Consider the following 25,696-nt stretch of genomic DNA (forward strand, 5'->3'; position numbering starts at 1 on the left):
TTCACTGGTACATAGACACATGTAGATGGTTATTGACCGGGGTTCCCACGGCTCCTTACAGAGTCTCAAAAGGTCAGAAATGGTCTTAAATGTACCCTGAATTTGCTGTAGGTATTAAATTTGTTGATGTTGCTTTTACTTTCCTACCATAAACGTCTAATGAGCGTGTATTTGTCAGATTAACAGTATTAGACGATGTGAGACCCCGCCGTTAATATTAGGTTTACGATAGCTGCAGAGGTTGATGTCTGGCTGCGGGTCATATTTTCTAAAATGCTCCAGCGGTATGCAGCGGCTACTTGTAGGGCTATGCTGATGTCCGCGTTGTTTGCATGTAAATTATATTTGTTGAGGTCTTGAAAAGGTTTTAAAAAGCATTGAACGCGACTTTAAAAATGGTGCAAGAACCCTGCTGACAGCTACCTCTCGCCGCTCTGTGGGGCGAGAGCCAGCAAGGCCGTCGCTCCGTGAATAATAATAAAGAAAAAGTCCCAAACCCATAAAAGTGTGCAGTGTGTTTCAGCCTATCACTCTCCAGGAGGTCAGTTTAAGGCTCAGGTTCAGGGGGACAGCGGCCCACACTCAGACTTTGAGGCGTTCCCGGGGAGTCCCTGAGGGCTGGCCTGTCCCCCCGTCACATCGTCCAGTGTGCGAGTTCAGAGCTGACGTTACCGTGGTTAGAAAAAGAAGCTTACATTGATTTAAGGTGGAACGTAGAACAGGTGAAATGAGAGGAATCACCTCGTTTATTCAACGATCATGTCAGTTATTGCTTAATGATTATTGACAGTTAACCTGTCGTCCACTCTGTGGGGCGAGAGCCTGCATGTACATCAGGCAGCAGGAAGGAGTCATCGAGGAGACGAGGGGAGGAGGAAGCTTCAGATGAGCCAGCTGACAGCTTTCAGTTTAAACCCCCCCAAACACATGTTCATCGTGTGCACAGGTAGACGGGCAGGTGGGCCGGCCAATCACTTGATTGGTGATTTACAGTACCGGCGTTACATTTCAAAATAACAGTTCAAGGAGGTTCCAGGGGTCCTTGAGAGGTTCTTGTGGTCAGTGAAAATTGGAGATTTTCTATAGGTGGTTCTTTTGGTAATCAAGGAGGTTCTAGAGATCATTTATGATGTTGGGTGGTTCTACTGGTCATACAGGAGGTTCTAGAGGCCATTTAGGTGGTTGATGTTTTCACTTAGGGGCTCTAGTGGTCATTAAGGAGGTTCTAGTGGTCATTTAGATAGTTGTGGTCCTGTATATGGTTCTAGTGGTCAGTAAGGAGGTTCTAGTGGTCATTTAGATAGTTTGGGTCCTATATATGGTCCTAGTAGTCACTGAGGAGGTTCTAGTGGTCATTTAGACAGTTGTGGTCCTATATATGGTTCTAGTGGTCATTAAGGAGGTTCTAGTGGTCATTTAGATAGTTTGGGTCCTATATATGGTCCTAGTAGTCACTGAGGAGGTTCTAGTGGTCATTTAGACAGTTGTGGTCCTATATATGGTTCTAGTGGTCATTAAGGAGGTTCTAGTGGTCTTTTAGGTGGTTGTGGTCCTATATGTGGTTCAAGTGACCACTGAGGAGGTTCTAGTAGTCACACAGGAAGTTCTAGCGGTCATTTAGGCGGTTGTGGTCCTATATGTGGTTCTAGTGGTCACTGGGGAGGTTCCAGGGGTCCTTGAGAGGTTCTTGTGGTCAGTGAAAATTGGAGATTTTCTATAGGTGGTTCTTTTGGTAATGAAGGAGGTTCTAGAGATCATTTATGATGTTGGGTGGTTCTACTGGTCATACAGGAGGTTCTAGAGGCCATTTAGGTGGTTGATGTTTTCACTTAGGGGCTCTAGTGGTCATTAAGGAGGTTCTAGTGGTCATTTAGATGGTTGTGGTCCTATATGGTTCTAGTGGTCACTGAGGAGGTTCTAGTGGTCATTTAGATAGTTGTGGTCCTGTATATGGTTCTAGTGGTCAGTAAGGAGGTTCTAGTGGTCATTTAGATAGTTTGGGTCCTATATATGGTCCTAGTAGTCACTGAGGAGGTTCTAGTGGTCATTTAGACAGTTGTGGTCCTATATATGGTTCTAGTGGTCATTAAGGAGGTTCTAGTGGTCTTTTAGGTGGTTGTGGTCCTATATGTGGTTCAAGTGACCACTGAGGAGGTTCTAGTAGTCACACAGGAAGTTCTAGCGGTCATTTAGGCGGTTGTGGTCCTATATGTGGTTCTAGTGGTCACTGGGGAGGTTCCAGGGGTCCTTGAGAGGTTCTTGTGGTCAGTGAAAATTGTAGAGTCTCTTTAATTGGTTCTATTGGTAATGAAGGAGGTTCTAGAGATAATTTATGAGATTGGGTGGTTCTAGTGACCCCTGAGGAGGTTAAAGTGATCATAAAGGTTCTGATTCTTACGGTGGTATTAGTGGTTATTAAGGTGGGATCTTGAGGCCCTTTAGGTGGTTGGGTGTTAGTGCTTTTTGAAGATGTTCTAAGGATCCCTTAGGTTATTGATTATTGTAGAGTTCCTCTATGTGGCGGTCATACAGTGGTTCTAGTGGTCACCGAGGAGGTTCTAGTGGTCATAAAGGTTCTGATTCTTACGGTGGTTCTAGTGGTCATTAAGGATGTTCTAGAGGCCATTTAGGTGGTTGTGGTCCTATATGTGGTTCTAGTGGTCCTTTAGAGGTTCTCGTAGTCAGTGAAAATTGTGACTTTAGGTGGTTCTGTTGGTAATCAAGGAGGTTCTAGAGGTCCTTTAGGTGGTTCTAGTGGCCTGAGGTTCTAGGGATCTTGGGTGACTGAGCGGTTCTGAGGTTGTTCTAGTCACATTAAGGAGGTTCTACAGACATAAACACTCACATTAGAAAACACACGTTCGGGTGGGCCAGCCAATCATCTGATTAGTCGTTGTGTTTATGTGATTTACAGTTCCGGTGTTACATTTCAAAATAAGAGATCATAAATGCCTAATAAACAATAATCACGTGTTTAATAAAAAGGGGTGCGTATTGATCACAGACTGTTTTATTTAATTATATTTGTATTGATTAGCAGTCCGGATCCTGGTCGCGTATCCGGTCCGGGACTTCAGGTCTGATGACAGAGACCGCTTCACCGGAGCAGCCCCTCCACCGGATCCCTCCGCGGGGTCAGAAACACTTTTTACACAACACAAACAAACGGACCCGGACTGAGGCGGACCCGGAGACCCCTACACGTCTTAAAGTCTTGCTCCCGGTGCGCGCCACCTCTATCCACAAGCTCGACCCGGTCCACGGTTCTGGTCCGGGACAGTGGTCCATGTTCAGTGGGACCTACTTCTCCTGCTGGCGCTGACAGGCGGTGCTTCGGTCGCTCCCAAACATGGCCTCCATGACGGAGCGACCGCTTCAACTTTAATTTGTCGCCAGTTTTTCAGCGCAAAAACCGTGTTTTTCTCTTCCTTCCGCGATTAAAGGGATGTTCCGTCTGGACCCGGTACCATGCCGGACTCTGTGACCCGGACGCGGTCTCCCGGAGAAGTTCGCTGCTGGATTTAAGAACTGATCTCGGTTTGAAGTTGTCTGGAAAGCTGGAGAGGAAAAAGAGAACCGCATCAAATCAGTAAGACGCTTCTCCTCCTCCTCCTCCTCCTCCTTCTCCTCCTGTCTGCAGCTCCCTGCTCACACCTGGCGCCAGGTGTGAGCACCGAAACACACCGTGAATACGCGCGCGGAGGAGCCGGGCTGCACTCGGTTCTGGTTCGGCGCTAACAGCTAGCCTAGCCAGCTAATGCTAATGCTAACAGAGAAGTGATCAGTCAACTGGGCGGTCCGAGGGAAGCTAACGGCTAACGGCTAGCTGCTCCGCGGTTCGGTGTGATTTACGGAGCCACCGCTTCGCACACCTGACACCCGAGCCGCTGCGCCGCCAGGTGAAGCGTGTGTGCACGCGCTGTGATGACAACAGCCAGGTAAAGGTGGATCATCGGACGGATCCCGGTCCAACTGCTCTGACAGATGGTCCATTAGCATGTTAGCTCTCGCATCCTGAGCACGCACCGCTGACCTGATATGTTTATGTGTACATGTTTGTATGGTGCTGTGCTAAGCTAACTGTGTGCTAGCCGTCACGCTGCACCTGCTGTTTGTTTCCTCCACATGTTTTTATAGGAGGAGGTGACAGAAGTTAGACCCAGTGGGACCCAGTGGGACCTGGTGCACCTGCTGAACGGCTAATGCTAACGCTAGCTGTGTGACTGTAATACTAACAGTAACGATCTGACCTCCGGTGGTTGGACGGTTAGTGGTGTTTGCTTGTGTTGAGTTCTCTCAGCCACCGTAGTTTGGTGACAGGAGCTCCTCTGGACCTGGACCTGGACTCGGGTTACCTGTGTGCTGTGTCTGGGCTCTGCAGTGGCTCCCTCAGTGTCTGGGTTTAATACCTTCATCATCCTCGTCTTCGTCGTCGTCTCCTGTCTGACAGCCTGAACACCAGGTGTTCCCGCCTCCTGGCCCCTGGGGGACACGCTGCACGTGACGCAGCAGCCGCTCTGATCATTTAACTGTTGTCCAGTTTTAGGAGGAGACGAACGGGACAGGGAGCGCTCTACAGGGACGGAGGTCACTTTGTCTGTGTGAGCTGTGATTGGCTGCAGGAGCCCACAGTCATAATGATTGACATGTTGTCAGTGTGCTCCAGTCTACTTTACTGGACTGTAGTGGACTCTGAGCTCCAGCTGGGTCTCAGGGTCCGGCTCCAGTCTACTTTACTGGACTGTAGTGGACTCTGAGCTCCAGCTGGGTCTCAGGGTCCGGCTCCAGTCTACTTTACTGGACTGTAGTGGACTCTGAGCTCCAGCTGGGTCTCAGGGTCCGGCTCCAGTCTACTTTACTGGACTCTGTTGGACTCTGAGCTCCAGCTGGGTCTCAGGGTCCGGCTCCAGTCTACTTTACTGGACTGTAGTGGACTCTGAGCTCCAGCTGGGTCTCAGGGTCCGGCTCCAGTCTACTTTACTGGACTGTAGTGGACTCTGAGCTCCAGCTGGGTCTCAGGGTCCGGCTCCAGTCTACTTTACTGGACTCTGTTGGACTCTGAGCTCCAGCTGGGTCTCAGGGTCCGGCTCCAGTCTACTTTACTGGACTGTAGTGGACTCTGAGCTCCAGCTGGGTCTCAGGGTCCGGCTCCAGTCTACTTTACTGGACTCTGTTGGACTCTGAGCTCCAGCTGGGTCTCAGGGTCCGGCTCCAGTCTACTTTACTGGACTGTAGTGGACTCTGAGCTCCAGCTGGGTCTCAGGGTCCGGCTCCAGTCTACTTTACTGGACTGTAGTGGACTCTGAGCTCCAGCTGGGTCTCAGGGTCCGGCTCCAGTCTACTTTACTGGACTGTAGTGGACTCTGAGCTCCAGCTGGGTCTCAGGGTCCGGCTCCAGTCTACTTTACTGGACTGTAGTGGACTCTGAGCTCCAGCTGGGTCTCAGGGTCCGGCTCCAGTCTACTTTACTGGACTGTAGTGGACTCTGAGCTCCAGCTGGGTCTCAGGGTCCGGCTCCAGTCTACTTTACTGGACTGTAGTGGACTCTGAGCTCCAGCTGGGTCTCAGGGTCCGGCTCTAGTGCTGATGCGGATCTGTTCTCAGGGTGGTTGTTGGCCAGTAAACTCCTACGGTCTCGGAGGGCACTAGAGCTGTGGGTTCTCCGGTTCTTCTCAGATCCGCCGTGTCTCGAGTGAAGGAACCGACCGGGTCAGAACGCCTGCCATTAAGCGTAGGAGTAAAACAGGAAGTTAAGGCAGGAGCGGAGAGAACAAGACCACTTCCTGTAGAGGGTCTCTGTTCACATGTGAGTCTGATTCATCAGGACTGAACCGGCGGGTCCAGGTCTTCAGACACTTCCTGTGTCCTCCAGGTGGCGCTATACCCACAACTGACCTTTGTCTTAATTAAATAACAACAACAAGACGGCGAGCGAGGACAGGAAGTGATGATGCCTAACAGTCAGGTGGTGTGACGGTCCCTCTGAGTCCACGTGACATCTTCACACGTCTGGTTGTGGTCGTGTTCAGTCTGCTGAGGGAGGAAACAGGAAGTCCTCGCCGTCTAAAGGCTGACAACACGTGCACGCCGCTCCTGAAGGCGGCCGTGAGAGATGTAACTGGACGATGGCGACACGCCTCCATCACACCTGTTCAGCTGTGGCGTCAGGAAGCTGTGATGTAATAATCATGTCTCTCTCTCTGTCTCTGTTTCTACCCAGAATGCCATCTGAGGCTCAGTCTCCGGAGCCTCGGGACAGAGGACCGCCGCCTCCCGTCACACGCGCCGGGCGCAGCGCTCAGCTGGCCAAAGCCGCCGCCGCTACTAGCCCCGCCCCCGAGAGGCGGCCTCGTGGGAGACCTCGGAAAGATGGGAGCAGCGGCCGTTCTGCGCCTCCCACCCCTCCACCTCCGCCGCCGCCTGCTCCTCCTCCGCCGCCACCTCCAAAATCAAGGAAGAAGTAAGTCAGAGCGCCGCGATGTGCTCCTGGTGACGCCGTGACACCATGTGACACACACACACACCACAAGGCGAGTGCAGAAACCAACAGGAAAGACGATTGTGTTCAGGTGTGTTAGTGGGCGTGGCCTAATGTGGCGCCGCAGCTGCAGTCGCACTCTTTTGCTGTTTCAGAGCTGGAATTTCCAACTTTCAAATGCAGCGCTGTGTGTGTGTGTGTGTGTGTGTGTGTGTGTGTGTTGTGGTGAAGGAGACGTGTTGCAGAGGAAGTGGTTAAGTTGCATGCTGGGTAGTGCGCAGCGAGGAGGAGGGGAAGTGAACTGGACTGAGTCTGCTCCAGGTTTTACCTCCTGCTGCTCTCTGTCTCTCTCTCTCTGCTGTGATGTCATCATGGTGACCTGAACACTTGGTCAGGTGACATCAGCAGCTCCTCAGCTGTCTTCAGGTGACGCATGCAGGTGAACACGGCGTGTATCGGTCTGGAGCGGCGAGGAGCGATAAAGCTCCGCAGAAGCCAGACTCAAACGTGCGGCTCTCCTCCTCCTTCAAGGGACGAGAGAATGTGAGGGAGAGAGAGCGGCGTTCAGCTCCGTCGTGTACGTGCTGCTTAAAGCTCATCACATCTTTCTTCAGATCTTAACGTACGCACGACAGGCTCGGCCCGAAGGTCAGAGAAGCGAGCTTGTCCCCCCGCGGCGGCAGGATAAAAGCTGGGTGTGCGGCGTACACGGCGCTCTCCCTCCTCTTTCAGCCCTTGAGCTAAACCCTCCAGTGGATCTGCTCAGTTAGGATCACGATATTTCATTAATACAGTATTTATACACGGACGCCAAGTCTTTTTCAGTCCACTAGAGAAGAGTTTTCCTCTGGAGACACAATTTAAAGTTTGAAAAAAGTTTAAAATGGCCATGATGTCGTGTCGTGGGGCGTCTGGCGACCCCCCTCCAGTAGCGGTGTGACTGATCCGGGTCTTCCTGTGTGAGGGAGGCTTCCTCTCAGGGAAGCTGCTTGTAACTCTGCAGGCGGCTCTCTGTAGTGTGTAAGTACTTATTAAAAGAACAACAGCAGAACGTTTGCAGATAAAGAAGCGTGTAAAATATAAAGGAGAGCGGGGACGTATCTGAAATTTGAGTTTGAATTTGCACCTGACCCGCTGTGTGTTTCTGTGTGCAGGGGGCGGAGTCGAGGCCGAGCCCAGGTAGAGGACGAAGAGAGCACGGACGCCGCGGAGACCAAACCCCCCCAGAAGACCGGTGGAGAGCGTGCAGGTACGGAGGGGTTCGTCCTGACGACATCGTCAGTCTGTCTGAACTTTATTCAAACCATCAGAACTTTATTTAAATGTTCCTGAGTAAACGCAGCAGAGCAGGAAGTCCTGAACCACAAAGGTCCGGGATCAGGCGGTCTGACGGGACAAAGCAGGGCTGCAGTGAACTGTGACTGGATGTAACCATTGCTGTGTGAGAGTTTAAGTGTCACGTGGTCGCGTTGGTGCGCGTGCACGGCGATCATTAGCATGTGGACCGTCTCGCTCACAGACACGTCTAAAAATACAGACGTGCGAACAGAGAAGATTACGAGGCGAGTGTGAAGACCGATCTGTGCCGAGGTGTCAGCTGAACCTGCACGTGCAACACGTTACTGCACGAGGGTTATAGGGAACCCAGTTAAAGTTACGCTCCTGCTGGAACGTGTAGTGCACCATTATTTAAGGTCCTGGATCCTCTGATTGGACCTCGTCTCTTGTGGTCTGGGTTTCTAGTTAACTTTGCTCTGTGGTTTTGTGTCATGTAGCGTCCGCAGAGGCGAAGGAGGTCAAGGAGAAGACAACGGGACGCCGCCGGTCCACCTCCAGGAGAAAATCCACAAACACAAATCCAGAACCCAGCCAGGACCCGCTCAGCCCGCAACCTAAGCCGGACCCTGACCCTACGGTCCCAGAATCCTGCCCAGAACCAGCTCCCAGTGCTGAGGAGGAGGACAGAACCGGCCCTGCTCCTGCTGCCCCGCTCGCCGCCTCCAGCCCAGGACCAACTTCCAGTCCTGGGGAAGAACCTCGGGTCAGTCAGCCCCCCTCCCCCGCCCCGTCCCCTGAACGTAGCCCGGTCCACAGCCTCGCCTCCAGCCCCAGACCTGCTCCTGATCCTGTGGAGGAGGACCGGCCCAGTCCGAGCCACAGCCCCGCGCCCATGGAGGTAGACCGCAGTCCTAGCACGGTTCCTATGGAGACAGATGGGGGCGGGGCCAGTCCCATGGAGCGCAGTCCCACCATGAGCCCCTGCTCCAGTCCTCCGATCTCCCCCCGTCCCCGACTGGAGGACGAGGACTCTCTGTCCCCCTGTTCCAGCGCTGTCTGTCGGAGGACTCGGGGGCCTCGCCGACCGCCAGCCTGGGACACACCAAGCAGCGGTGAGACAGAGCGTGAGGGGGTTTAAGGTCCAGGCTAGAACCGGGTTTAGGCTCAGGGTAAAACCTGCAGCAATGACAGTCTGATACACCAAACTAATTAATAATAATCTGTATTGATCCTCACCTGACGAGGGTCACTGCGTCCGCCTAAAGTCTCTCTGTCCTCGCCGTCTCTTGCAGTCTGAAGCAGTGTGCCTTCTGTTACCGTGGCGACGAGCCCCCCCTTGGCCAGGGCCGCCTGGTGGTGTTCGGCCCGACGCCGGGCTACATCCCGCTTCACATTCTCAACCGCCGCGCCTCCCCTGACCGAGACAACGACTGCCACGACCACTGCTACCGCGGCGACCTGGCCCCGCCCGCGTGAGTACTGACCTCACTTCCTGTTTACGTTTTCAGTACACTCAAGTTTTATTGTGTTAATGCGATCAATTAATCGAGTGTGTGTGTGTGTGTGTGTATGTGTGTGTGCAGGTGCAGCAGTCCAGAGCAGAGTGGTGAGTACTCTCCATCCTCCTTCCAGAAAATACATAATACTGATCACGTGTCGATCGTCTGTCGATCGCCTGCTGATCACCTGTCTCCTGACCTTTCAGAGTCTTCCTCAGAGTTTGTGCAGCAGCTCGGACCCATCGGCCTTCCACACGACATCGACGTCCAGTCGCTGTTTGACCCCACAGGTTCGTCTCGGCAGCTCCGTCTGTTCGTTTACCTGCTGAGTAAAGTTTCATCAGGTAACCCCCCCCCTCTGTCTCTGTCTCTCTCTCTGTGTCTCTCTCTCTCTCTCTCTCTGTCTCTGTCTCTCTCTCTCTGTCTCTGTCTCTCTCTCTGTGTGCAGGTCAGTGCTGCGCCCACCTGCAGTGTGCCGCCTGGTCAGAAGGGGTGTGTCGTGGCGAGGGCCAATCGCTGCTCTACGTGGACAAAGCCATCGACTCAGGAAGCACGCAGGTGGGTTTGTGTGTCATCTGATTGGTCGCTGCTGTTCATTTTCAGGAGGAGTACGATGTCGCTAAGCCCCGCCCCCCTCTCTCTTTTACCTGTGCAGGTGTGTGCATTCTGCCGCCGGCTCGGAGCGTCGCTGCGCTGCCAGGAGACGAACTGTGGGCGGAGCTACCACTTCCCCTGCGCCGCCGCGGCCGGAGCTCACCAGGACTGGAAGCAGAGACGCACACTGTGTACAAGACACACTCACGCAGGTACGCACAGTCACGCAGGTACGCACGCGCACGCAGGTACGCGCACGCACGCAGGTACGCAAACGCATGCACGCAGGTACACACGCACGCACACAGGTACGCACACTCACGCAGGTACGCATACTCACGCACGCAGGTACGCATACTCATGCACGCAGGTACGCACACTCACGCACGCAGGTACGCACACTCACGCACGCAGGTACGCACACTCACGCACGCAGGTACGCACACTCACGCACGCAGGTACGTACACTCACGCACGCAGGGACACTCACGCACACAGGGACGCGCACGCAGGTACGTACACTCACGCAGGGACACTCAAGCAGGTACGTACACTCACGCACGCAGGGACACTCACGCACACAGGGATGCGCACGCAGGTACGTACACTCACGCAGGGACACTCACGCAGGTACGCACACTCACGCACGCAGGTCCGTACACTCACGCAGGGACACTCACGCACACAGGGACGCGCACGCAGGTACGTACACTCACGCAGGGACACTCAAGCAGGTACGTACACTCACGCAGGGACACTCAAGCAGGTACGTACACTCACGCAGGGACACTCAAGCAGGTACGTACACTCACGCACGCAGGGACACTCACGCACACAGGGATGCGCACGCAGGTACGTACACTCACGCAGGGACACTCACGCAGGTACGCACACTCACGCACGCAGGTCCGTACACTCACGCAGGGACACTCACGCACGCAGGTCCGTACACTCACGCAGGGACACTCACGCAGGGACACACACTCATGCACGCAGGGACACTCACGCAGGGACACACACTCATGCACGCAGGGACACACACTCATGCACGCAGGGACACTCACGCAGGGACACACACTCATGCACGCAGGGACACTCACGCAGGGACACACACGCACGCAGGTACACACTTGTTGTTATGGTGATATGTTTTTCTGGCCGGTGTGTTGAGTTTGTTTGGAAACACACTTCACTCGCTCTCTCTCTCCGCAGTGTCCTCACAATGCGTCTTGTGTTCGGGCAGCGGTGACGTCAGCGGCGTGTTGATGTGCTGTTGCTGCGGTAACTGTTATCACGGCAGCTGCCTGGACCCCCCCCTGACGCCCTCGGCCCTGTGCAGGACCGGCTGGCAGTGTCCTGAGTGTCGAGTGTGTCAGAGCTGCAGGTACGACAGACAGCTTGTTTCTCTGACTGATGGATCGTCTGCTCTCAGAGTCGCCTCGGTCAGACCAACTTTTAGGCAAAAATAATGTGTCACGACGCCGCCACGTGTCCATAACACGCCCGCTCTGACACTAGTAGTTTCTGGTGGTCTACCCCCCCCCGTATTAAAGATCCTAGTGGAAACGCTGAGTACATTTTCTCTCATGTTTCTGGGTTAGTCTCAGTGTTTCCAGACACAGTTAGCAGCTAGCTGGTGAAAATGGGGCAGCAATTAGCAGCAGATATTTCCCTGCTGAATAAAGTGCTGTGCACAGTTATACAATTAAAACAACAAGAAGAAAAGAATAAAAAGGAGCATATAGTAAAACATACGACAGTGATGAAGCAGGCAGCAACAAATAGAAATATGAAGCGACCAGGACAGTTGATGATGGACGTCCCTAGATTGACTCGACGCCAACAAATAAAAATACGTTTTAAGACGTGACTTGAAGGTCTCAGTGGTTAGGGATGATCTAATGAAAATGGGAGGTTTGTTCCACAACCTTGGGTGCTTTACTACGAAAAAGCACGATCAGCCTTTATCAGGCGAGCGTGTTGAATAGCTAAAAGGAGCTGGGATGACGATCTGTGCCCGGCCTTAAAAACAATAAAAAGAACCTTAAAATCCACTCTGTATTTGACTGGTACCCAGTGAAGAGATGTGGTCCCTCTTCCTTGTACCAGGCAGCAGTCTAGCAGCCGCATTTTGCCTCATGTTCTGTAACTGTTGGAGGTAAAAATAAGCAGCTGCTCAGCCTCCAGTTGATGTAGCTTCAGTATAATGTGATGTTTTCTAGATAGCTGACATGAAACGGCATCAAACCAATCTCCAACAGCCATCAGGTGGCAAAAGTGTCTGCAGGAAGGAAGGAAACACGACCCTCTGCTTCCTGCTGTTTGTCTCTGTGCATCTGATGTCGGGATAGAGTGAAAACATAGATGACTGTGTTTGTGTGATAAAGCTGAAACCAGGTGGCGTCAGACCACGTCTGGAGGCAACAGTGTTCACTTCTGTTCGACCACATTGAAAGGCGGGCTGAATAGAGAGGAGGGAGATAACGGAGCAGACAATTTCTCCTGGAAGACATGCAGCGTTGAAACGTGGAGGTTTCAGACGGCGTTTGACAATCTGACCAGCTTTGTTGTTGAAGTGCACTCACCCCGCTGTCCTCTCTCTCCTCTGTGTGTGCGTAAGGCTGCGAGGAGATGACGGCGTGTTGCTGGTGTGTGAACGCTGTGATAAAGCCTACCACACACACTGTCTCACACCACCTCTGGATCACACACCGAGCACCAGCTGGAGCTGCAAGGTGACAAACACACACTGTGGACAAACCTGTCCGGTATATGAGGGGGGGTGTGTGTGTTTTAAAACCTCCCTCTCTCTCCTGCAGAACTGCAGAACCTGCCGCCGCTGTGGTGTGAGGTCATCAGGCCAGTGGGCCAATCACCCGTTTCTGTGCGAGTCGTGTGACCCGGCCCTGCCCTGCCCTCTCTGTGACCATGCCCCTGATCTCTACACACCACAGGACTATCTGACTTGTATCTGCTGCTTTAGGTACACACACACATTACATCTAGAGCTTATCTTGCAAAGTTAAAAATGAAATCAAATGAAAATAGTTTGTTGATTTATCTAAGGTATTTGACTCAGTCGATCATGACTTACTGCGATCCAAATGTGGGTTTTAGTAAAGAGGTTGGGAACTGGTTTAGAAACTCTCACTGATAGAGCTCAGTGTCTGTATCGACAATCACATGTCTAAACCCCTTGAGATCTCCAGCGGTGTGTCCCCCGGGGCTCGATCTTGGCTCCAGTTTTATTCACCATTTTCGTAAATGATATTGGAAAACTACAGCTTCATCATTGTTAAAGGATCTTGATTCTGCATACCATGCAGCGTTGCATTTTATTACACTTGCTAAATCGCGCACCCATCACTGCAGATTATATGATATGGTGGATTGGCCATCATTAGCTATGCGGAGACATCTACATTTGTGTATCTTTATTTATAAGGCACTCATTTGCAAATTACCGCGTTACATTAATAGCCTCCTCAGCTTTGCGGTCAGTAGTCATCATACCTGGTCCAGCAGGCTGCTGCTCTTAAAACTTTCCAGGGTGACTACAGTGCACCATTAACTTGGAACTCCTTGCAAAGGACCCTTGGCTGGAGGTACTGGTACCTCTTGGGAAGTTCAAATCCTTGATTTACAGAGGTTTTTAAAGATAAATGTAACTGTTTTTGAATAAGCAGACATTATATTGATGGATTTTAACTGCTCATGAAGTCTTAATGTACTGGTTTGATAGTGGGTTGCGACTGCTGTGTTTGTATAAAGGTAAAAGGGTAAATATTTTGATTCTAGTTTGTACTGCTGTTTTATGTCTGTACTGTTAAACTTGCTGTCCTTTTCCTTTCTTGGCCAGGGCGCCCTTGAAAAGAGATTTTATCTCAATGGGGATTTTCCCGGGTTAACTAAAGGTTAAAAAAACACTTCCTTTAGCTACTTCACATTAAAAGCCTGAAAAGGCCTGATGTGGCTTTTACTGTGAGGGTTACCGGCAGACTGGGGCTCAGTTTCATGCTTTCGCCCATAATTTCTGTTCTGCAGGCTGAACTTCCTCCTAAGAATGATTGAAACTCAGCAAACATACATGTTTTTTTTGTTGTGTTACAGGTGTGTCCATAAAGAGTGTATTGTCCAGGCTGGGGAGGGCAGGGCGGGGTCTGAAGATTACGTCTGCTCCACCTGCAGGCCTCAGGAGGAGGAGCTAATCCCACACACTCCAATCTCTCACACTCCTACCCCGGCATCGCCCATCAGTCCCACGCAGTTAGCACCTGTTAGCATTTCACAACCACCGATTCCAAGTGACATCTGTTCAGAGCCACCACAGAGTACTACCAAGACCCTCTGTATGCAATCGCAGCAAAGTCTTACGCCATCTCACCCTGAACCCACTGAACTCCAACATAGTCGTCCTGCGCCATCTCACCATGAATCCACAGAGCTCCAACATAGTCCTGCACCATCTCATCCTGAACCCACAGAACTCCAATACAGTCCAGCGCCGTCTCACCATGAATCGACAGAGCTCCAACGAAGTCCTGCGCTATCTCACCCTGTACCTGCACAGGTCAAACACAGTCCTGCCTCATCTCACTCTGAACCCACAGAGCTCCAACATAGCCCTGCCCCATCTGACCCTCAATCCACAGAGCTCCAACATAGCCCTGCCCCATCTCAACCTGAACCCGCAGAGCTCCAACATGGCCCTGCCCCATCTCAACCTGAACCCGCAGAGCTCCAACATGGCCCTGCCCCATCTCAACCTGAACCCGCAGAGCTCCGACATGGCCCTGCCCCATCTCAACCTGAACCCACAGAGCTCCAACATAGCCCTGGCCCATCTGACCCTCAGCCCGCAGAGCTCCAACATATCCCTGCCCCATCTCAACCTGAACCCACAGAGCTCCAACATAGCCCTGCCCCTTCTGACCCTCAGCCCGCAGAGCTCCAACATAGCCCTGCCCCATCTCAACCTGAACCCACAGAGCTCCAACATAGCCCTGCCCCATCACACCCGGAACTCACACAGCTCCAACAAAGCCCTGCCCCATCTCACACGGAACCCACTGAGCTCCAACATAGTCCTGTTCCATCTCACCCTGAAACCACAGAGCTCCAACATAGTCCTGCGCCATCTCACCTTGAACCCACTAAGCTCCAACATAGCCCTGCGCCATCTCACCTTGAACCCACTGAGCTCCAACATAGTCCTGCGGCGTCTCACCCCGATCCAACAGAGCTCCAACATAGTCCTGCGGCGTCTCACCCCGATCCAACAGAACTCCAACATAGTCCTGCGGCGTCTCACCCCGATCCAACAGAGCTTCAACATAGTCCTGCGCCGTCTCGCCCCGATCCAACAGAGCTCCAACATAGTCCTGCGCCATCTCGCCCTGAACCCACTGAGCTCCAACATAGTCCTGCGCTGTCTCGCCCTGAACCCACTGAGCTCCAACATAGTCCTGCGCCATCTCGCCCTGAACCCACTGAACTCCAACATAGTCCTGCGGCGTCTCGCCCTGATCCAACAGAGCTCCAACAAAGTCCTCCGCCATCTAACCCTGAACCCACTGATATCCAACAAAGCCCTGCCCCATCTCACCCTGATCCAACAGAGCTCCAACAAAGTCCTGCATCATCTAACCTTGAACCCACTGAGCTCCAACATAGTCCTGCGGCGTCTCGCCCTGATCCAACAGAGCTCCAACAAAGTCCTCCGCCATCTAACCCTGAACCCACTGATCTCCTACAAAGCCCTGCCCCATCTCACCCTGATCCAACACAGCTCCAACAAAGTCCTGCATCATCTAACCTTGAACCCACTGAGCTCCAACAAAGTCCTGCATCATCTAACCTTGAACCCACTGAGCTCCAACATAGTCCTGCGGCGTCTCACCCTGATCCAACAGAGCTCCAACATAGTCCTGCGGCGTCTCACCCTGATCCAACAGAGCTCCAACATAGTCCTGCGCCGTCTCACCCTGATCCAACAGAGCTCCAACATAGTCCTGCGGCGTCTCACCCTGATCCAACAGAGCTCCAACATAGTCCTGCGGCGTCTCACCCTGATCCAACAGAGCTGCAACATAGTCCTGCGGCGTCTCACCCTGATCCAACAGAGCTCCAACATAGTCCTGCGGCGTCTCACCCTGATCCAACAGAGCTCCAACATAGTCCTGCGCCGTCTCACCCTGATCCAACAGAGCTCCAACATAGTCCTGCGCCGTCTCACCCTGATCCAACAGAGCTCCAACATAGTCCTGCGCCGTCTCCCCCTGATCCAACAGAGCTCCAACATAGTCCTGCGCCGTCTCCCCCTGAACCCACTGAGCTCCAACATAGTCCTGCGCCGTCTCCCCCTGAACCCACTGAGCTCCAACATAGTCCTGCGCCGTCTCCCCCTGAACCCACTGAGCTCCAAGAAAGCCCTGCGCCGTCTCACCCTGATTCAGAAGAGCTCCAACATAGCCCTGCGCCGTCTCACCCTGATTCAGAAGAGCTCCAAGAAAGCCCTGCGCCATCTCACCCTGATTCAGAAGAGCTCCAAGAAAGCCCTGCGCCATCTAACCTTGAACCCACTGAGCTCCAAGAAAGCCCTGCGCCATCTAACCTTGAACCCACTGAGCTCCAAGAAAGCCCCGCGCCATCTAACCTTGAACCCACTGAGCTCCAAGAAAGCCCTGCGCCATCTCACCCTGATCCAACAGAGCTTCAAGAAAGTCAAGCGCCATCTCACACTGAACCCACAGAGCTCCAAGGACGTCCTTCGCCATCTAACCCTGATGATGCAGAGCTCCGGGAAAGCCCTGTGTCACTTATTGTTGATCCTATACCATGCCCTGCTGGTCCGGCTGAGCTGCAAAAAAGCCCTATCTATGTGACTTCCACGCAGGCTCAGCATAGTCCTCGACCGCTCACTTACACCTCTTCAAGCCCCACACAGAATTCCACAGAGCATCAGCTCATGTCCACAGAGTCTGAGCAGAATACAATGCAGGGTAGTCCTATGCCTTGTAGCCATGCACATTCTCCAAACAGCCCACACCAAGCAGGACTTAGTCCTATTCGGGTTCAGCCAGGGCCTGGTGAGCCACCACAATGCCCTCCACCACATTGTCTTGCTAAGGGCAACACTTCACAGACGCAGCTTGAGAAACCATGTAGTCCTTTGAACATCATCACACAGATTCAGCACAGTCCCCCACAAAGACATAGTCCTGCACAAGTCGGCACATCACATCCACAGACTCTAACACAGAATGCTGAACCTACACTGGACCATAAGAGTCCTGGATCAAGCAGCCCTGCACAGCTGCAATGTGGGGTTGCACAGGACATTTCTACACTGGACCAGGACCACTCACTTGTCTTCTGTAGGTCTACCCATCCAACAAGAAGACACGCCTCAAAGAGGCCCATTTCAGCTCCATGTAGCCCAGCACTGGCCCCACACAGAGCCACGCAGTGTAGTCTGTCACAACCTGCAAGCCCAGTACAGGCCCACTCTTTACAACCTGTTAGGCCTTCACAGCTTAGCCTACTTCCTTCTTTGCATGATACACAGTCAAAAAAGGAATCCAACCAAACTGGTACCACAGAGCTGAAGTCTTCAGAGCACAGCCCTATGCAGAGTCTTAACGTTGATGGCCAAACACCGGAAAGTAGCCCTATCCCTCTTAGCCACACTTCTGACCTGTCTGCAATGCCACCGGATGGCAAATTCCCAAACCAGCTTGGTCCTGTTCAGAGTAGTGCGCTTAACCCGGACCATTCTAGCCCCTTTCATGTCCATGCCATGCCCACACCAGAAAGCCTTGTTCACATTAGCACTTCACTGGAACACTGTAGCCTGACTTGCTTGCCTTGTGCTGATGAAACGGAGGAAATTCCTCCCCCAGCAAGCCACATTCATCAGAGTCCTTCTTGTGAATGCCCATCAAGCTTCACAGAAGCTATTGAAGGTAAAGCCAGCCCCATACATATCCAAAATAGCTCAGCTAGTGCTAGTCCCAAACATGGCAGTCAAATGCCTACTAACCCTGTCAGCTCTCTTCAGGCTTGTGCTAGTCCAGTACCACAGCAGAATAGCGCTTCTCATGTCAGTCCTCAAGCTGCAGAGACTAGCCCCTTAACACAACCAGCTAGCCCTGTAACGCTTCGAGCTAGCTACTCTGAGCAACCAATTGACTGCATGGCGCCACCTGTTACATCCTCAACACAACCAGCTAGCCTATCAGCAGTACTGGCTACACCCATCCACCCCATCTCCTGTCAGGAAGAGGAGATGGAGCTAGCTGTCGACCACTCTAATCGCGATCAGTCAGAAACTTGTCCGAGTCATCCTATCTCCACTCCGGACAATCCAGTACATACTAGCCCAACTCATGCTAGGCCAGTCATCACACAAGCTAACAGTGGCTACAGTCTGATGGGCTCCATGCATGCTCAAGATGGGATTAGTCCGTCTGTTGGTGGTGTTGCAGAGCTCGCACAGACTGACACAAGCCAAAGTCCCACACATCCTGGTCAGTCAAGTTCCTCACATGTACAAACTACCTGCAGTCCTTTGCAGACTTCGCCAGTACAGACAAGCCCCCTGCCTACAACAAACTTTAGTCCTCCACACTGTAGGCTGACTGATACTAGCCCAGCTAGTAGCCCTGTTAGCCACAGTCTGAGCCATTGTGGCCAGACAAGTTCCTGCTCTGCTTGCGTAAGTGACGTTAGCTTCATCATCAGTCCACCTAGGTCTAGTCCTGCTGGTCAAGCTAGTCCTGTTCACATACAAAGCACTTCTAGTACTGCCCACTCAGGCCCAGTCCAAAGACGGAGTCCCTCATTAGCTAGCATGACATACAGCAGCCCTGCACATGCTACTGTCACTTGTGTTAGTCCACCTCACAGTCCAGCTCAGGCCAGTGAAACATATTGTAGCCCCACAGGTAGCCCCCATTCTAGCCCAGCTCCTCACACTGGAAACGGGTATGGCCTTACTGTGGCACGGCTGAGCCCCGCTTTGCCTAACTCAAGTCTTGATGTGAAGGAGGAGGTCAGTTCTGTAATTAAGAGCTCTGTTCTTCCCGATGTGGTTCAGCTTGATTCTGGTCTTGTTAAACATACAGACTGTATTAGGCAGACGAGCCCAACACCTGCCAGTTCCCTACCTGATGACTCATCTGCTGTTAGCCCCATTCAGGCTAGACTGAGTCAGGTTAGCCAGTGCCCAGCAAGTCCTCTCTATACCCACGATGGGTATGCTGTTGGAAGCACTGCCTCGGGAAGCCCCTTGTATCAAAGACCAGTCACTCCTGTTGATGCCACTTACACTCAGGCCAGTCCGAGCCATGCTAGCCCTGACCATTCTTCTCCCACTCAGGATAACACTGCGATGCCTAGCACAAGCCACACTAGTGAACCGCCCTCTGCCCCCTCACAGGTTAGCCCTCCTAATTCTCCACATGCTCAAGCAGGCTCTGTGCACACTAGCCCAGTTGCTAGTCCTGTTTGCGACCCCTTGCAATCAGGTCATACCCAGGTTATCCCTAGCTTGGTGCGGCTAGAGACTAATCCCAGTCCTGCTACTCCTGTGCAGCCAGAGGTTAGTCCCAGTCCTGGTCCTGCTAGCCCTATGAGGTGTGAGGCTGGTCCCGGTTCTGTTAGCCCTGTTCTTGCCACCCCTGGGCAATCTGAAACTAGCCCTAGTCCTGGTCCTACTAGCCCTGTGCAGCTTGATGGTGGTCCTGGTCCTGGAAGCCTTTCTGTTTCCATCCCCCAGCAACGCACACAGACAGAGAGGAGGGAGTCTGCATCCACTGTGGGTGAGTATCTAGGAGACACTGATAATCGTGGTTGTTACTGTGACTCCAGATCGTTTGTGGAACTCACTTGGTTTGATGAGTTTATAAACGTCTTCATCTGCTTTTAGATGTCAGCGTGGCTGAGAAAGAGGAGGAAGACTTGGAGAGAGCAGCTCCACAGCAGGAGGAGGTGGAGGAGCCTTATCAGACGGCAAAGCAGAGTCCCGAAGTAGGAGAACAGGATCAGAAGAAGGATCAGCACAGCAGCTCCAACTGTTCCTCAGGTAGGAAGCTCTGTTGACTCTCAAACTGATAAGATAACTTATATACCTTTTTATTAAGTTAGTTCTAAACTTGTATTTAGTTCAGTACTGGGAGGTTTAGTTCAGATGAGGCAGGGTACCTCGGCTGTGAGGGTTAGTGCAGGTGAGGCGGGTTACCTCAGCTGAGATTACTGAGTCACTCTGAGTCGAACCATGGTGGTCCATATCTGAACCTTTCATCCTGATCTCTCGCTCTCTGTAGGAGTCCAGCTTGGATCTGTACTGAATGAAGACCATCAGTCTCCTCCTCACACTGCTGCTTCTGCCTCTCCCCTCCTCCCGCAGCCAGCTTCTCCCTCCCCTCAACCCACCACAACACACTCTGCCTTACCCCTCCAACAGCCCTCTTCCTCTCCGTCATCTTCACCTCCTGCCTTCCCCCTCCCCTCACCACTATCTCCTCCTCCTAGAGCTGGCTCTCTGGAGGCCTCCCCCACCTCCTCCCCTCACAGGACTGCCTTACTCCCCTCCTGTTCCCCCCACACTCCACCTTCTCCCTCCCCTCATCTGGAGGACCTCCCCCAGGAAGAGAAACCTACTAATCAAAGAGAAGCCGAGACGGGGACGGGAGCAAAGTCTGAGCTAGAGGACAGAACGCTTTCCTGTCATGTGACGTTGGCAGATGACAGCCAATCACAGCGCCAATTTGAACCTGTTGCTACAGCAACAGACCTCACCAAAGATAAGCACCAATCACAAGCTGAGCCTTCAGAGAGGGAGGAGGAGGAACCTCCTGAAACGCCAGAACAAACATCACCAGCCGGGTCAGCTGCTCATAAGGTGGTTGCAGGACAACAGCCGATGAGGGAGAAGCAGGATGCGAAGGAGGAGATGAGAGCGAGTGGTGTGAAGGATGAAGAGGAAGTGGAGGAGGAGAGGGAGGGCACCGAGCAGGAGGAACAATCAGATGTGGAGGAGGAGGAGCCAGTGAGCCCAGGGCTGGAACTGGAGCACTCTTTAGACATGGAGGTGTTGGAGCTGATGACGTCATCTCCTCCCCCCTCCCTCCTCCACCTGTCCTCCCACAGCCCGCCTCCCTTCTCCCGCCGGGGAAAGGGTCGGACTCTCAGACCTCCTCTCTGCTCCTCTAGGCCATCAGATGACCTCGCCATCCGTCTGAGGCAGTCTCCCTTCTCCACAGAGGCCTCCCCTGAGACCTCCCCCACCAGAGCTCCCATGACCCCGCCTCCGCTCTCCCCGCTGTCACCTCCTCTCCGGTCCTCCCCCGCTACCAGAGAGTCTCCACCTCTCTCCAAGGTAAATCTGGTAAATAAGTCTCCTCCTTCTTTTACCTTCCAGTGACAGTTTCCTCCTTGTTTTCTCCAAATAGTGACAGTTTCCTCCTTGTTTTCTCCAAATAGTGACAGTTTCCTCCTTGTTTTCTCCAAATAGTGACAGTTTCCTCCTTGTTTTCTCTAAATAGTGACAGTTCCCTCCTTGATTTCTGCACCTAGTGACACTTTCCTCCTTGATTTCTCCACCTAGTGACAGTTCCCTCCTTGATTTCTCTAAATAGTGACAGTTCCCTCCTTGATTTCTCCACCTAGTGACAGTTCCCTCCTTGATTTCTCTAAATAGTGACAGTTCCCTCCTTGATTTCTGCACCTAGTGACACTTTCCTCCTTGATTTCTGCACCTAGTGACAGTTCCCTCCTTGTTTTCTCTAAATAGTGACAGCTCCCTCCTTGATTTCTCTAAATAGTGATAGTTCCCTCCTTGTTTTCTCTAAATAGTGACAGTTCCCTCCTTGTTTTCTCTAAATAGTGACAGTTCCCTCCTTGTTTTCTCTAAACAGTGACAGCTCCCTCCTTGTTTTCTCTAAACAGTGACAGTTCCCTCCTTGTTTTCTCTAAATAGTGACAGTTCCCTCCTTGTTTTCTCTAAACAGTGACAGCTCCCTCCTTGTTTTCTCTAAACAGTGACAGTTCCCTCCTTGTTTTCTCCCAAAAGTGACAGTTTCCTCCTTGTTTTCTCTAAATAGTGACAGTTTCCTCCTTGATTTCTGCACCTAGTGACACTTTCCTCCTTGATTTCTGCACCTAGTGACAGTTCCCTCCTTGTTTTCTCTAAATAGTGACAGCTCCCTCCTTGATTTCTCTAAATAGTGATAGTTCCCTCCTTGTTTTCTCTAAATAGTGACAGTTCCCTCCTTGTTTTCTCTAAATAGTGACAGTTCCCTCCTTGTTTTCTCTAAATAGTGACAGTTCCCTCCTTGTTTTCTCTAAATAGTGACAGTTCCCTCCTTGTTTTCTCTAAATAGTGACAGTTCCCTCCTTGTTTTCTCTAAATAGTGACAGTTCCCTCCTTGTTTTCTCTAAATAGTGACAGTTCCCTCCTTGTTTTCTCTAAATAGTGACAGTTCCCTCCTTGTTTTCTCTAAATAGTGACAGTTCCCTCCTTGTTTTCTCTAAATAGTGACAGTTCCCTCCTTGTTTTCTCTAAATAGTGACAGTTCCCTCCTTGTTTTCTCTAAATAGTGACAGTTCCCTCCTTGTTTTCTCTAAATAGTGACAGTTTCCTCCTTGTTTTCTCTAAATAGTGACAGTTTCCTCCTTGTTTTCTCTAAATAGTGACAGTTCCCTCCTTGTTTTCTCTAAACAGTGACAGTTTCCTCCTTGTTTTCTCTAAATAGTGACAGTTTCCTCCTTGTTTTCTCTAAATAGTGACAGTTCCCTCCTTGTTTTCTCTAAATAGTGACAGTTCCCTCCTTGTTTTCTCTAAATAGTGACAGTTTCCTCCTTGTTTTCTCTAAATAGTGACAGCTCCCTCCTTGTTTTCTCTAAATAGTGACAGTTCCCTCCTTGTTTTCTCTAAATAGTGACAGTTTCCTCCTTGTTTTCTCTAAATAGTGACAGTTCCCTCCTTGTTTTCTCTAAATAGTGACAGTTCCCTCCTTGTTTTCTCTAAATAGTGACAGTTTCCTCCTTGTTTTCTCTAAATAGTGACAGCTCCCTCCTTGTTTTCTCTAAATAGTGACAGTTTCCTCCTTGTTTTCTCTAAATAGTGACAGTTCCCTCCTTGTTTTCTCTAAATAGTGACAGTTCCCTCCTTGTTTTCTCTAAATAGTGACAGTTTCCTCCTTGTTTTCTCTAAATAGTGACAGTTTCCTCCTTGATTTCTGCACCTAGTCACAGTTTCTCCTTGATTTCTGCACCTAGTGACAGTTTCCTCCTTGTTTTCTGCACCTACTGACAGTCTCTTCCTTGTTTTTTCCTCCTAGTGACTGTTTCCTCGTTGTTTTCTCCTCCTCCTGACCATCTCGTCCTTATGACTGACCTCTCCTTGTATATTTTCTGTTTCCAGCCACAGGCACTTCCCACCACTGTGCTGCCCCTCACCCCTAAAATCGGAATGGGGAAACCAGCCATCTCTAAGAGGAAGTTCTCCCCGGGCAGAGCCAGGGTCAAACAGGTAGGTGACCTCTGGACTGTGTGAGTTTGAACCTTTGTGCTGTCATCCTGCTGGCTTTAACCCCAGCTTACAACATGTGATGGAGATGAGCGGCACCGGGACTGAAACTAACCATGGATTTATTTATAGATCTAATTTTATTAATCGGTTAATTGTTCAATCGTCAAACAGCTCGTCTCTTTCTGTAGTCGTCAGTGTTCAGATGAATATTTCTGCCTGACTTTGTCCCAATGAAAACAAAGCTAATTCCAAAGTCTGGACGTTATGTTATTTTTAGATATTTTGGGAATGCTTTTCTAAGGAACCTGAGATCTGGCTTGTAGTCCGCCAATTGACACTTTCTCAAGCTAGGGCTGCAACTATTGATTGTTTCATAACCAGTTGGTCTGCAGGTTTGTTTCTGGCTCCGCACGTTAATCATTTCTTCTGTCCAAATGAAGCTTGTTTAACGTGTTTATCCCGTCACTCAAGACTGTGAGCAACAAGCTGAACTGAGAAAATGCTTGAAGTAACTCATAAATCAATGACAACAAAGTTTCTGAGTGTTTCTTTAGATTGATTTAAGCATCTTTTATTTTTTTTTTTTTACTTTGTCAAATATATTCGAAGAAGTTGTTTGAATTACATTTTGTTAAAGCTGGTTCAGGTCCGTCAGTCCTCTTTCCTCTGTTCCATCAGCCACCTCAGGATCTGTGTGTTAGGGGAACCAACACACTAGTCTTCCTCTTCTTTCTCACCTGTCATTCACTGATGCTGCATCCATTCTTTCTTTACTGCAGCATGTTGAGTTCACACTCATCATTGCATGAAGCTGTTTGTTTGAATGTTTGTGTTATAGCCTCATCAAAACTGGATTATCTCTGGATCAGTGGCTCTATGTCCGCGCTGATTTGGGCTTCATATTAATCTTAGAAATGAATAGAATCCTAGAATAAAGAATATATGTATAAGTATTTGTAAAGCAGTTTTCTGATGAACGCCTCCTCATTAACAGCAGATAGGCGACACAGACAATCAGATACGAGCTAGCTAGGCTGCTACGTACACTTAGCATTGGTTTCAGCTTGTTCATAACGTTCTGTTAGCATCACGATCTCTTTAGCGCCCAATATGACTCTCCTGACTGGTTGCATGTTGTCATAGTAACATCGTCTCTTTTTGACTTTGTTTTCTTGCCTGATTAATTTTTTCAGTTTGACTTTTTGTTTCGTGGCTGTTGCATTTATGTTACTGCATTTTGTCCCCCCTTCCTCCCACCTCTTCTCTCATCCGCCTTCCTCTCCTCCTCCTCTTCCTCCCCCCTGACTCAGGGTTCGTGGTGGAGTAATCGCAGGGCGGTGAGCCCCCCCTCGTCCTCCCAGGATTCCACGGGGGGAGGGAGGGTGGGACAGCCCTAAGCCCCGTCCTCCGGACTCCCCCCTCTGGAGCATGAGAGTGGTAAAGAAGCACACCCTAACTAACCATCAGCTTACTAACTGTGTTAACTCACCCCACCCCACCCCCTCTGGGATGTAACGATGTGAAAAACAAGTGCACCCTAACTTCCAGTCTGCCTGTCTGTGTGCATCCACCCCTCTGGGGTGTGAAGGTGGTGCAGATCTGACGTCAGGTCAAGGGTTTTACCGGCTGCTCACTGTGCGTTGCTTATTACAGTGTGAGTGTGGTGGGCAGGGCCTAACCTTGAAGAAGAGCGCTGCAGGGTCTGATTTACTACAGGGCAAAGTGTTTATTAGATTTATCGAGGGTGAAGGCGGGGTCTGATGGCCGGGCTCCAGTTTAACCGTAGAGAGCTGATTTCTGGTGGCAGCGCAGGGAGGCTCCTGATTAAAGGGTTCCCACAGGCCTGGAAAGTTAGTGGATTGGAGAAAAATACTTTTAACCTTTTGAACACATTTAAAGTAAACGCAAGTAAACATTAAAATGTAGCAGCTCGATCTGGGCTGACGGACGGAACAGGAAGTGTCCTTACATTTGACTGGGAAATAAACCTGGAAGTTCTTAAATGCCAGGTCGGTGAGGGAACCCTGCCATTGTCAGTGATGTTTGTGAAGTACGCCCGGTCAGTAACACAGTGAGGTCATGGTTTGATGTTACTCCCCGTTTTTTCCTCCTCCACCTCTCCTCGCTCCTCCTCTTATTTCTTCATTCTCCCCCTTCTCTACTTGATACACCTCATCCTCCCTCTCCCTTTCCATACCCCCTCTTTCTTCCTCCCCCCTCAGGGTCGTGGTTCAGGGTTTCCAGGAAGGAGGAGGTCCAGAGGAGGAGGTCTTGGAGGAGGAAGAGGAGGGAGAGGAAGGAGCCGGCTGAAGA

At 51.2% G+C, this 25,696-nt stretch overlaps 1 protein-coding gene across 1 annotated transcript; it reads left to right on the top strand.

Annotated features, from left to right (window-relative positions):
• Positions 1–25: 25 nt before the first annotated feature.
• Positions 26–25,695, top strand: LOC119887711 (mucin-12-like; the record flags this gene model as incomplete). Its single annotated transcript, XM_038698377.1, has 18 exons — positions 26–72; positions 6,030–6,179; positions 6,221–6,460; positions 7,633–7,727; positions 8,254–8,791; positions 9,049–9,228; positions 9,340–9,362; positions 9,462–9,545; positions 9,704–9,813; positions 9,911–10,061; positions 11,062–11,233; positions 12,470–12,584; positions 12,669–12,832; positions 13,960–19,670; positions 19,778–19,933; positions 20,175–21,229; positions 23,276–23,383; positions 25,606–25,695. Coding segments are annotated over exons 1-18 (9,189 nt in total), but the record flags the coding sequence as incomplete, so codon positions are not given.
• Between the last annotated feature and the right edge of the window lies 1 nt (position 25,696).

The sequence above is a fragment of the Micropterus salmoides genome, unplaced genomic scaffold (genome assembly GCF_014851395.1).
Source record: "Micropterus salmoides isolate LMB-PRFRI ecotype aquatic unplaced genomic scaffold, ASM1485139v1 Ms_hic_scaffold_1, whole genome shotgun sequence".
NCBI classification, from domain to species: Eukaryota; Metazoa; Chordata; class Actinopteri; order Centrarchiformes; family Centrarchidae; genus Micropterus; species Micropterus salmoides.